At 40.7% G+C, this 14,111-nt stretch overlaps 1 protein-coding gene across 7 annotated transcripts in view; it reads right to left on the reverse strand.

Annotated features, from left to right (window-relative positions):
- The window catches only part of tub (TUB bipartite transcription factor), a 413,149-nt gene that overhangs the window by 4,597 nt on the left and 394,441 nt on the right, over window positions 1-14,111 (reverse strand). For all 7 annotated transcript variants that reach the window (XM_072592345.1, XM_072592346.1, XM_072592348.1 and 4 more), the window contains 2 exons: window positions 9,121-9,219; window positions 1,369-1,540 (listed from right to left, as the gene is read on the reverse strand). In XM_072592345.1, the coding sequence (XP_072448446.1) occupies window positions 1,369-1,540; window positions 9,121-9,219 (271 nt within the window). The remainder of the gene's footprint in view (window positions 1-1,368; window positions 1,541-9,120; window positions 9,220-14,111) is intronic.

Below are 14,111 nucleotides of genomic sequence, written 5' to 3' on the forward strand. Positions count from 1 at the left end.
TTTAGAAGAGTTTCTCTGATTGATACAATGATGAAAATTATAAATACTGTCCTCTGGGCTATTAGGGATGGGCAGTAAGTGCTATCCAAACCAGAAATGCCTATGTCCTATAAGTGACTTAAAAGAAAGATGTTTCTGGAAGGTGAATTATAGGGTTGATAGTAACACTGATAAGGATAATTAACTAAGCATACATCCTGTTAAATGAAAGCTGAAATTAGAAATGTTGACAATGGTGCAGGTTACAGCTAAAATCAAGTGGATTGGCATTGGGAAATCCATTCAAAATGACCTCTGTAATTATTTAATAATTGGGCCATTAAAGGAGGGGCTGTTTAATGGGCGGCATGGTGGCTCAGCAGTTAGCACTGCTGCCTCGCAGCCCCAGGGACCTGGGTTTGATTCCAGCCTCGGGTGACTGTGAGGAGTTTGCACATTCTCTCTGTGTCTGCGTGGGTTCCCTCTGGGTGCTCCGGTTTCCTCCCACAGTCCAAAGGTGTGCAGGTCAGGTGAATTGGCCATGCTAAATTGCCCATAGTGACAGGTGCCTTAGTAGGGAGTAGGGATTAGGGGAATTGGTCTGGGTGGGTTAGTGTTCGGTGGGTCGGTGTGAATTTGTTGGGCCAAAGGGCCTGTTTCTGCACTGTAGGCAATCTAATCTAATCTTAACCACTTAAAACATATACTATTTAGCAATATCAGTCATTTATTCTAAATGTTTGCCAGTGTGAAAGTTTTGGCTCTGTAGGTACATACTTCAGAAAGTTACAGGTTTGAGTCTCGTTCAAGGACTGGAGTATACTCTTTAGACTGACACTTTCATGCCATAATGAAGGAATACCTCCAACCCCTTCACACCCCAATGGGGTGTAAATTATGATCAAAGAGCACAGAGCTGGGAGTCTTCTAAGAAGCCCTTGGTGAGCTTGGTCTCGTTTTCTCTTCATGATGATTCTCAGTCCTGTGCCAGGCACAACTCCTCAGCCCTTCCTCCACCAAAGGCCAGCTGGAAGTGCTTTTCTGAGGCCAAGATCTAACCTATTTCATTCTATGGACCCTCACCAAAGTTTTAGCAACAAGGCGTTGAAAAGGTCAATTACTTTTTCCAATATATTACGAATAGAACGGTTTATTTCAAATTATGCAATTGAAAATATATGCTAGAACTCCTTTCAAATTAAGCTTAACCTAATTTGATACGCAGTAACAATTTAACAGCTATTTAATGAATTATGTGTTGCCATTCTCGGGTTTAATACATATTTTACTCAGTCAAGCCCTATGCTTCCTGGTATCACGGTCACAAATATTGTCATTCATTTTAATTGTTTCTAGAACTTTCTATACAGCTATGAGTTTACTACTTACGGTCATTGTCATGAATAATTTGGAAATTCTTCACAGAAGCCTGTGTAACCCGACCATGGAAATTAAGGACATAGGATTGAGTATCATCATTCCATACTGGAGTTTTGTTGTGAAGCTCAATTATACTCTCTGTATTTTTGTTCTGCCATCCTGCCAGCAAAGTTTCATGTTCCTTCATCAAAAAGAGAAAATAACACTTATTTGAAAGTTTCTTCAAGTCGATGTAGATTCATGGCTGTCTTGACAAATTTCATATTTCATGGTCTGAGCAAGGTAACAACTTGTTGCTATATATCCCACTCCCTCTCCAAAATAGTTTTCTTAGGTAAATTGAAAGCTAGCATTTCCTTATAATATTTTGGGGTGGATTAAAAGAGTTCATGTCCCAACTCAGGAAAACATTTGCAGGTTATATGGGAATGAGATCTTCAGTGGTCTTCCAATAATCAGCCAATTAATATTCATCTAGTGTTGACCTTGGCCAAGAAAGGGTGGCTGACAGGATGCCAGCAGCTATACAGGCTGCACACATAGAGGGCATAGAAAGGGGTGCAGCAGGAGGGAACCAGTAAATGGCTGAAGCAAGAGGAAAGATGGATTCTTGTTTCAGTGAGGTCTCCAAGGAGGTGGTCCTTCAGGGGAGAAGGAAGAAGCCAGCAAGCCTGAGGAAGAAAACATGGCTGAAGGTGGCTGAAATTATCAGCAGTCACAGGGTTGCAATAATATGGACAGAAACTTTACAAATGACCTGTGAGGTCTGACAAGGTGGGTAGCATGTATCATGGCAATGTGGCAGAACTGCATCTCTTCTGGCAGCCATAAGATGTGAATTGAGGTGACCAACCTACACCGAGGTAATGTCCAAGGATCAGTGTATAAGCGGAGCCACGGAGTTGCCTCCCACGAGAGGGCTATATTGAGACAGAGGTGCTTGATGCATTGAGAAGAGTGAAAAACCATTTATGGTTGGCCTCCAACTGACACAATGATGGACATTTAAAGTGGCACAGTTTAACTAACATAAGACAACAGTGTATTTCTGTCAGTGCACAAGAAGGGCTCATGCCCGAAACATCGATTCTCCTGCTCCTTGGATGCTGCCTGACCTGCTGCGCTTTTCCAGCAACACATTTTCAGCTCTGCTTCTAGGGAGCCTTGCTGGCCACACACACAGCTGAGCCTGAGGGAATACTGCCATGGTACCACATCCAATTTCCTCTCAACCTGATTTCTCCAATCAGTACAAATCCTAACGTATTGCCATGCTGTCTGGACCAGAGTTTTTGTCACCTGCTTAATCCTGCTAAGACTCACTGACTGGAAGATCCCATAAATTCCTCCCTGCCACACCCTTCCAAAGCAGCCCTTAACCAAGGGGCTTACACACTGAAATTCCTGTAAAGGTCCCAACTTTTGAATCACTAAAAAGACCTTGCCCCATTTGCAAACTCAGCTGAATTCTGTTCTTATTAGTTTCCACCAACACTTGCCTGCCACTGAATTCTTGCATCTTTTAAGCAATGAACCATTGATCCTCAGTGGAGTCTATGGAAAATAGATTTTAAAAAGTGTAGTCAATTGTTACTTTCACAGGCTCAATTGACTCCCCTCCAATCTGTGGCCATCCCACTTCCATTCCCTGAATGCCCCTGGGTAATTTGGCGAGTGGTGAGAGCATTTTATGAATCTGTCTCAATCTATTGCCTGAAGGAGTTTTCTTCTTACCACCCTCTACATCCAAGCACATCATCATGGAATCAGTGAAATTCCATTCTCTATCTTACTTGGACAGGATTGAGATCATGTCAAGCTCTGTGTGCCTGGTTTATTTACCAGTAACTAACACCAGACGTTAAAGGTGAACTAAAGAGAAAATTACACAGGCAATACACAAGTTGAAGGCTTATATGCTTAGAATAGACTGGAATATAAGTATTGGGCTCACTTACAGGAAATCTACGCTGTCACTTTCTTTGCTAAATTGATTTGAATCAAATTAAATCTTGGAACTGACTAGTTCTGGACTGACAATAATCTACTATCTGCACGATTCAGAAAGCCTATTAACTAGAACAAAAACTGAAATTGCTGAAGAAACTCAGAAAGTCTGGCAGCATCTGTGGAGAGAAAGCAGAGTTAATGTTTCGGTTCCTTCAGAAAGATCCAGCATCTGCAGTTATTTGTGTTTTTTATTAGCCCATTAGCGAGAATTGATCACAGCATTTGATAAGTTACCTTACTAGTTAGCTGAATGATTGGTCAAGGTCAATAAATTAGCAGCAGTCTTTTGTTGTGTCAACAACTTTCAACTGAAGTTTAAAAATAGTTGGTTAGCGTCAAGACATCGACTGATTTTACTGACTAAACAGTGAAGAAGCCAGCTTCTCCATTTAATCACATTGCATCCTTCAAAGAATTAATTCGAAAACAAGTAAGTTAGCTGATAAAGTAAGCAACAGCAATTTTTAAAAAAATGACATCATGTAAATAACCTTAATGCGAATAACATAGCAGGAACAATTCTGGGAGATAGTTTGTACTTAGTCAGCACGATTAGCACAATCTCCACTTCAGTGAATAGCCAATGGACCTAATGGACTAATTAAAAAATGTTTCCCTCAGGCTAAATAAGAAATTAATGAACACAATTAGCCTAGAATTTCTTCTTTTGAGTACAGATGCTGTAATGGGCAGCATCTTTGTGTCTGGCATGAGAAAAAACAATTAGTTTGGCTCCACATGTTAATTTTGTATACATCTTGTTATAGAGATACTTACATCTCCAAGTCAATAGTCAATGCTTTCACCTACCTTAATTAAAATGATCTTGAAAGCACAGAGTATCTAAGTTGCAGAAATAACAACTATCAGAACAAAATGATGCACACACAGTGCTGGTAGGAATGTCAACTCCAGTGGAAGCTCTGAAGCTTGATCATCTGATGGCTGACTATTAATCAGTTTTCTCCACATGGTATAGTCAAGGTCCCAATTTATGCACAATAAACAGATCCTATTCTCCTGAATCCCCTCAGAATTAGGTTATGCCTGAACCAGGAGTCTCAGTCAGAGCTGATCCAAATTTAGATTTTGTACATTAAAATCAGGTTTCACAGAACAATGAACCAAATGGTGAAATTGTTCAAAGGACAGTAGGCTCAGCATTTGGGGTTGCTTTTCACAGACACATCATCCTCAAGTCAGCCCATCATTTACACTTCCCAATCCAGACAGAGTCATAGAGGTGTACAGCATGGAAACAGACCGTTAGGTCTAGCGCGTCTTTGCCAACCAGATATCCTAAATTAATCTAGTCCCATTTGCCAACACTTGGCCCATATCCCTCTAAACCCTTCCTATTCATGCGCCCGTCCAGATGTCTTTTAAATGATGTAATTGTACCATCCTCCACCATTTTCTCTGGCAGCTCATTCCACCTTCTGCATGAAAACATTACTCCTTAGGTCCCTTTTAAATCTTTGCCCTCTAAATGCATGCACTCTAGTTGTGGACTCCCCCAACCTATTTACCCTATCCATTCCTCTCATGATTTTATAAACCTCTATAAGGTCACCCATCAACCTCCAGTGCTCCACAGGAAACAGTCCCAGCCTATTCAGTCTCTCCCTGTAACCCAAACCCTGGCAATATCCTTGTAAATCTTTTCTGAACCCTTTCACGTTTCACAACATCATTCCCATAAGAGGGAGGCCGGAATTGCACATAATATTCCAAAAGTGGCCCAACCAATTTCCTGTACAGCCGCAACATGACCTCCTAACTTCTATACTCAATGCTCTGACTAATAAAGGAAAGTATACTAAACACCTTCACTAACCTATCTACCTGAGACTCCACTTTCAAGGAACTATGAACCTGCACTCTAAGATCTCTTTGTTCAGCAACAGTACCCATTAAGTGTATGAGTCTTGCACTGATTTGCCTTTCCAAAATGGAAAACCTCACATTTAAAAATAAACTCCACCTGCAACTCCTCAGCCCATTGGCCCATCTAATCAAGATCCTGTTGTACTCTGAAGTAACCTTCTTCACTGTCCACGACACATTTGAGCTTTAACAGGATAAATGAAACTTTATTTGAATGACAGAAATACCAGAGCAGCAGGAGGTCATTGGGTCACTGCTCCCTTTGTGGTATTGGTGCTCTTGAGTCAACTTTTCTCTTTTTGAAACTAAAAGTAGGAGGGACTTCCACTCAGGTACATGTCAGATTTTCCTGTGCAATAATGCTCTTCTCAGATTAATACATATTCAAGTCTGGGTAAAATGGCAAATATTATGGGCAGAGAGGAAGTTCTGCACATCCACCGACACTTTCTGAACTTCCAAGCACCATAATTAAAAAGTTCCCAGATAACACTTCACTCTCTGTAACCAAGAGTGTCACTCAACTTCTGCATGTATTCCCAGACCATCCCTGGAGATATTAGAAACCACCAAAGGTTAGATCCACATTTAAATAATGCTCTTCGAGATAGTCTCCTGCAGGTCATCTGGGAAAAAGAGATAACACAGCTTGGTCCAAGGTGGCAGTGGTAGTCACACACATGGGAGCATTAAAAGAGATTGGGTTCAGTGCTGCAAAAGGATATATAATCTGTGTACACCAAGATGTATAAGAGCATAAGACATAGGAGCAGAAATTAGGCCATTCAGCCCATCGAGTCTGCTCCGCTTTTCAATCATGGCTGATAAGTTTCTCAACTCCATTCACCCGCTTTTCTCCCTATAATCCTTGATCCCCTTGACAATCAAGAACCTATCAATCTCTGCCTTAAATATACTCAATGACCCGGCCTCCACAGCCTTCTGTGACAGTGAATTCCAGAGATTCACCATTCTCTGGCTGAAGAAGTTTCTCCTCATCTCTAAAGCTGTGCCCTCAGGTCCTAGTCTCTCCTACCCAATGGAAACATCTTCCCAACATCCACTATGTCCAGGCCATTCAGTATTCTGTAAGTTTTCAAATAGATCCCCTCCCCATCCTTTTAAACTCCATCGAATATCGATCCAGAGTCCTCAAAAGTTCCTCTTATGTTAAGCTTTTTATTCCCTGGACCATTTTTGTGAACTTTCTCTGAACCTGCTCCAGGGCCAGAACATTCTTCCTGACAATATGGGGCCCAAAACTGTGCACAATACTCCAAATATGGCCTGACAAGAGCCTTCTTGAGGCTCAGACATGCATCCAGGTTTTTGTATTCAAATCCTCTCAAAATAAATGCCATCATTGCATTTGTCTTCCTAACTACCGACTCAAACTGCAAGTTTACCTTGAGAGAATCCTGGACTGGAACTCTCAAGTCTCTTTGCACTTCAGACTTCTGAATTTTCTCTCCATTTAGAATATAGTCCATGATTCTATTCTTCCTACCAAAGTGCATGACCTCATAATTTCTCATACCGTACTCCATCTGCCACTTCTTTGTCCACTCTCCTAACCTGTCCAAATCCTTCTGCAACCTCCCCACTGCCTCAATGCTACCAGTCCCTCTACCTATCTTTGTTAAATCTGCAAACTTAGTCAGAATGCCCTCTGTTCCTTCATCTAGATCGTTAATGTATAAAGTGAAAAGTTGTGGTCCCAACAGTGAGCCTTGTGGAACACCATTTGTCACCAGGCTGCCATCCTGAGAAAGACCATTGTATCTCCACTTTCTGCTTTCTGCCATTGCCACTCAATGCTTCATGCCCATAAAAGTATGAGTTAATATTGTAAGTTTGCAACTGCAGAGGACTGTAATATACAAGGTTGGGTGTCAGCCACCTCCAGCAGATGCCTTATGTGCAATCAATGTTTGCCAGGCACCAATGTTGCTCTACTTGCATGCCAGTGAGACTACCTCTCACACCACTTATCAGGTAAAGTCAGCATAGTCCTATTGGACCATATGGCTGGTCTCTCATTGGTGATGGTTTCTCATGACTGGTGGTGGTTTAACCTAAAGGTCATTGTGCCTCAGGAAAGGGGAGATATTGAGAAAAAGAGTCCTTCATCATTAATTGAACTCACATTATTGGCATCACTGTAAGTCACAAACCAGCCAACTGAGCTAACTGACACATCACACATCTACCAGAATTCACACTTAAAATGTGAAAGGAGCTACAAAACTCAGCAACTGATGCACTACCAGCACTGATCTTTAATCAATACTAAGAGAACCTGTACATCTGATAGCTTTTTACCAAAGACTTGCATGAAACAAAATTAGGCTTATTCAGGGCGAATACCAAGTCGGAATATCAGTCACACACATCAATAACAGCCTTGTTGGTTTTCTTCAACTCAAGCTCTTTGAGGACACTAAATCATGTTCAGAGCAGAATCCTTCAATCCCTAACTTCCCCCTACTTGCTTACAAATAACCTGTGAGGTCAATCACAGCTCTGGAGATTCACACTACTAACTGTATCTGTCAATGCAGACAAAGCAGTCTTGAACCCATCTGAATTTCCCTTAATGTTTATCTCCTTCTGCAAGAAAAGACCATAGACAATAAATGGGAACATGCCCAGTCCTTGGTGGGGAAGTGGGAATGCTGGGGGAGGGGAATGGCCTCTCACTCTTCACCCTTTGTGGAGCATTACACTTGAAACAAATACAGCACTTGCACTAAATTCCTTTGGTGTATTTCAATCTGTCAAGACTTCAGACTGTCCATATTTTCCTTGCAGAATACCTTGAGGGGGGCAATGACTACTTTAGATGCTTGGATTTGCATCAGTGCAAAGACTGCTGTTGCTCTCCATCACTGTTACCCTCTGGCAGGGAATATAACCTCTGAAAAGCTACACTGCTTGCTTTCAGGGGTTAATTATACAGTTCAGCCCCTTTACATTCAAGTGATAGATGGACATCCCTGGTAGACAAAGGTTTGAGTCATACAGGGGCATCCCCTATGTAACTCTGCAGAACTGATGTTCTGGTGGATCTGAAGTATTCGCTTTGTTTTTCTCTCCATGAATGCTGCCTGGCCTGCTGAGTATTTCCAGCAGTTTCTGTTTATATTTTAGACTTCTAACATTCCAATACTTTGCTGTGCTATTTTACACTCCATTCTGGATAAGCGTAGTTCATTTCAATTTAAAATGAGAAAATATTTATCAGTCAATGCAATGTGTAATTTTTCTGTTAACAAAGCACACTTTTGTGGAGAGCAATACACAATACTGCATATTAGTGCTAAGTTACTGGACAGTTTTGCCATGTTTAAAACTTGAAAGTGAAATAAAGAGCCATGTGAAAATAAAAACATATCACTAACCGTTCAGATTTTTCCCATTTATACACACGACAATACTGTAGATTGTAGTGTTTGCAAAGTTTAATTATTTTGGATATTGCTGTCTGGATATTGCATAAAACCAATTTCAATAGAGCTATCTGGTTGCATTAAATGAATGATCATGTTGCATATAATAATCTGACAGAGCAGTGGTTGTAAAGTGTATCAACCTGAAACTTGAGCTTTTGATGAGCTTAATAGATAGAGGTACAGAATACAAAAGCTAAGACTGCTAAAACATTATAAATATGTTTCCCAATTCTTGGAAATTGAAGGATGTGAGAGGGAACATTTAGGGGAGAAACAAATTAAGAGCCCAGAAGCAGGAGAAGCACCAGGTCCATTATTTTTCTCACTGGCCTGTACTGTACTGCTTCCTTTAATGAGAGGTCTCACATGATTGTGAATTTCAAATGGAGGCTGTTGATGTCTTGAAACTTACATTGCGAGGCCTGATAGACACCCTTTCATGATCCATGTTCATGCCAGGAATGATTACACTCATCTTCCGAGGTCCCTTGAAACCCAGAACATTTGTTTCCTAAGCAGAAGCAGAAGGAAGTAAAAGGTTACATCCAACGTACAACAGTTAATAACTTTGGAAAAAGCCAGGTATTCTCAAAGATAGTTTATTAGGTTAATAATGTCACTTGTCGAACAAGCAAACACAGCAGACAACAGCTATGACATTCATGCTGATCGTAATTGTACGCGATGGTATGCAGCAGTTGGTACAACACAAGAAATGATGGGTCAGGACAGTCAATCAGATGCCAAATGAATGGCAAAACTGAGAGATTTCTGGTTGCAGAGAAGAAGTCAATAGAAATTGCATTTTTCCCAAATGTGAAATAACTATTCCCAATATGCCTTTTAGCATAAGCAATTAGATAGTGTCCATGTAATAATAACAGATGATAAAATATTGTGAAGGGACCTGTGTACAGCCTGTCCAACAGTTGTATATATGAGGTGACAAAATCAAATGCCCTATTTAATTTTGTTGCCTCTGAGAAAACCCTGAATATAGGAAGTTTGCATGAGACACTGAGGCCACTATTTTCTTCATGGAAAGGCAGAGACACTGTTGGCCAAATTGCAGGACTACCATACTTCTGCCTTGTAATCATCCATAATAGCATTTGACAAAAATATGTGGAACCAACTTCCAGTCCATTAGTTGCTATATTAAAACAATCCTGATTTCAGCTGTAGTATCAGTGTGAAATGGAGGGGTCTAAAACAGACAGCAGAAAGTTCTGGCACATCTTAGTCTTGGGAATAAGCATTTCAGTAAAATAAGTGAATATCAATTCAAAGCCTTACAACAAAAATATTTAATCATATATTCTATTACATTATACTCTCACAGATTCTATGAACATCTGTTAATGAACATTTCAAAAAGACTGATGCACTTAAAGGCACCTTCTGTTCCTGATACGGAATCAAACTATTTAGCAACCTGTATAAACTGTAATAAAAGCTATGACTAGTGTTAAAATCCAAATTAAGGCAAAACTTTTATACAGTATGCAATCAACTTGACAGTCAACCTGCCTGATTTATAATTTATACTCAAAAATGGCAGTTAACTGTCATTTATAATTAACTGGTGTATTTTCCATAACAATGCCTCATTTAATCAGTGTCCATTTGCCAACTAATCAGCATTTTCTTCTGCTGCAAGATCACAAATTGTGTTTTTTCTATGCATCTGGTGCCCTTGTTTTTCTATGTGGTAGAGGTTATGTGTTTGGAAGGTGCTGTGAGCCTTGGTGAGTTGTTGAGTGCATGATACACCTGCTGCCACTGTACATCAGTGGTGAAGGAAGTGAATGTTGATGGTGGTGGGTATGGTGCTGATTAAGGGGGATATTTTGTCCTGGATAATGTTGAACTCTTTAATACTGTTTGAGCTACTCTATTCTAGATAAGTGAAGAATATTATACTAAACGTCTGGCTCATGCCTTGTAGACAAGCACTGGGGATGCAGGAGGTGACTTACTCAGTGCAGAATTCCTAGCTTTTGACTTGTTGTTGCAGACACACCCTTATGGGTGTTTTGGTTCAGTTTCTTGTCAATAGTAACTTCCAGGATGTTGGCAGTGGGGGAAATTCAGTAACAGTAATCAGATTAGATTCCCTACAGTGTGGAAACAGGCCCTTCGGCCTAACATGTCCTCACTGACCCTCCGAAGAGTTACCCTCCAAGACCCCATTTCCCTCTGACTAATACACCTAACACTATGGGCGATATAGAATGGCCAATTCACCTGATCTACACATCTTTGGACTGTGGGAGGAAACTGGAGCACCTGCAGGAAACCCACACAGACACAGGGAGAATGTCCAAATTTTACACAGACAGTTGCCAGAGGCTGTAATCGAACCTAGGTCCCTGGTGATGTGAGGCAGCAGTACTAACCACTGAGCCACCATGCCACCCCATAATGGTATTGAACATTGTGGGACAATTGTTAGATCCTCTAATAGGAGTTGGAGAGGTCATTATTTGCAACCTGTGTGATGTGAATGTTAGTTGTCACTTAACAACACAAGCCTGAATATTTTTCAGACCTTGTTACATGTAGACTCAAACTGTTTCAGTACCTAAGATCACAAATGGTGCAGAACATTGAATAATCATCGACAAACATCCCTACTTCTAACCTTTTTTCAAAGAGAAAAGGTAATTGATTAAGTAGTTGAAGATGGTTGGGCCTAGGTTATTACCCCGAGGAACTTCTTCAGAAATGTTCTGGAGGTGAGATAATTGACATCCAACAACCAAAGCCATCTTCCTTTGTGCCAGCTATGACTTCAATCTGCGCAGAATTTTCCTCCTGATTCTTATCGACTCCAGTTTTGCTAGGGTTCCTTGAGGCTATATTCAGTTAAATGGTACCTTAATGTCAAGGGGAGTCACATCCCCCACCTCTGGGGTTAAGCTTTTTTGTACATATCTGGACCAAGGCTGTAATAAGTTCAGGAACTGAGTGGCTCCGGTGGAAGTTAAACTGAGCAGTGGTAAACAGGTCATTCCTTTGCCATTTGATAACACTGGTGATGATCCCTTTCATCAATTTTCTGATTTTTGAGGGTATACTGAGAGTGTGATAATTGGCAGGGTCAGATTTTTTTGTGGACAGGACATACCTGAGCAATTTTCTAAATTTTCAGGTTAATGCCAGTGTTGTAGTTGCACTGAGCAGCTTGGCTAGGGAGCAGCTTGGTATGTAACATGCCTTCAACACTATTGTTTTATTGTTGTCAAGGGTAATAGCCTTTGCATCTTTCAGTGTAATCAGCCATTTCTTGATATAACATGCGGTGAATCAAATTCGCTGAGGACTGGTATCTATGGTGCTAGGGACTTGAGGAGGAGACTAAGATGGATCATCCACCAGGCCCTTATGGCTAAAGGTGTCTTTTGCACTGTGCTGGGCTTCTCTTTATTGAGAATGATGTTCATAGTGGACCCTCTAACTCCTGTTAGTTGTATCATTATCTACCACCATTCCTGACTAGATCTAACAGGACTATGGAGTTAGTTCTGATCTGTTGGTTGCTAGATCACTTATTTGCTGCTTTCGGGACTTGACATACAAGTATTCCTGCTTTGTGGCTTCACCCGGGTTGACCTCTCATTTTTGGGTATGCCTGACTGCTTCTGGTATTCCCTCTTCTATTATTCAGTGAATCAAATTGCCCGCAGTGTTAGATGCATTAGTCATGGGTACCTATAGGATAGGGGAATAGGTCTGGGTGGGTTACTCTTCAGAGGGTCGGTGTAGACTTGTTGGGTCAAATGGCCTGTTTCCATACTCTAGGGAATCTAATCTAATCAAACATCTAATCTGAACATGAAGGAAAATGTAGATGATCCTGTTGGCATGATGGAATACAAAGCCAATACTGTAGGAGCCAAGCTAAGAATGTATGTAAGTTGTAAAACTGAACAACAGCTTGAAACAAGAGTCTCAGGTTGATCAGAGCCAAACTTGGAAACATAATGGGAACATGAAATCATATCTGCAGAGCATAGATAGCCCCCTTTTTATTGATACAGATATGTGCTATAAGTGCTAAGATATTCAATGACAAGTGAACTGTAAAAATATTGTGAAGCAATGTAATAATTAAGTGCATAAATTATTATGCAGATGTGTTTTGGAGAGAGACTTTGCTGCACTTTTACCAAGTACGTTTCCCAGTGTATGATTGTAAAATAAAGTCTGTAGTTGCTGAACTCAACACTTGAAATGGCTGTCAAACCAACAAGTCGGGGATATCATTTGTAAGGTATGAGGCTCTTGCTTGACTAGTCTGTGAGATAGGTAAAAACAATGACTGCAGATGTTGGAAACCAGATTCTGGATTAGTGGTGCTGGAAGAGCACAGCAGTTCAGGCAGCATCCGAAAAGCAGTGAAATCGACGTTTCGGGCAAAAGCCCTTCATCAGGAATAAATCTGTGAGGTAGCTCTCCCAATTTTAACTTAAGCCCCTAGTTGTTAGTAAGAAGGACTTTGCAAGGTTGACAAGGCTGTTTTTTTTAATGTTGGGTGGTTTCATTACTTTGTTTAGACTTTCTGTAGCAATTTTTGATAGCGGCAAACTAGGTTAGGCCATTTCAGAGGGTGGTTAAGAGTCAACCACATTATTATATGTCTGGAATCACATAAAGGCCATACTTCCTTTCATTTTATGACACTTGGCAATAGTCATCAATGAACTCTTTTATATTTACAGACTTTTAAAACTGAATTCAATGTCACCATCTCTTATAGCGGGATTCAAACCTGTATCCCCAGAATGTTAACCGATTACTCGTCCAGTGACATTATCACCATATTATTACCTCTCTCTTTATAAGAAACACATATTACAAGATATAATGCAGTTTAAAGTATGCAAAACTATGGTCCTCATGTTCCAAGTATCACTGTCAGATTGCCATTCCACTTGAATATTTCCTCAACATGACACTGCTTTGCATTTCTTCTGGAATTTCTGAGCCCAGTTTTCCAGATGAGAGTGGGAAAGGCCAGAAATGCATCTCTTAGTGACTCTGGCTGCCGTCTGGCAAGTCTAAATCTGCAGCTTGAATGTTTGTGAATGGGTAGGTGGGAAGGTGGGTTGGTGACTGTGGTAAGTGGGTATGTGGCTGAGGTGGGAGAGGGGTCTAAATGTGTCAGTGGGAAAGTGGGTTAATGAGTTGACGTGCGGTGAGGTTAGTGATTTGATATAATTTGGTTTGATCTGTTATTGTCACATGCAACTAGGTACTCTGAAAAGTTTTGCTTTGTGTGTAGTACAGGCAGATCATAACATACAAAGATCATCAGGTAATCGAACAGAGTGAGGAATACAAAGTTACAGCTGCAAAGAAGATGCACAAAAACCAAAGTTAAAAATTACACAACACCAG

Source organism: Chiloscyllium punctatum, chromosome 22 (assembly GCF_047496795.1).
Source record: "Chiloscyllium punctatum isolate Juve2018m chromosome 22, sChiPun1.3, whole genome shotgun sequence".
Lineage (NCBI taxonomy): Eukaryota > Metazoa > Chordata > Chondrichthyes > Orectolobiformes > Hemiscylliidae > Chiloscyllium > Chiloscyllium punctatum.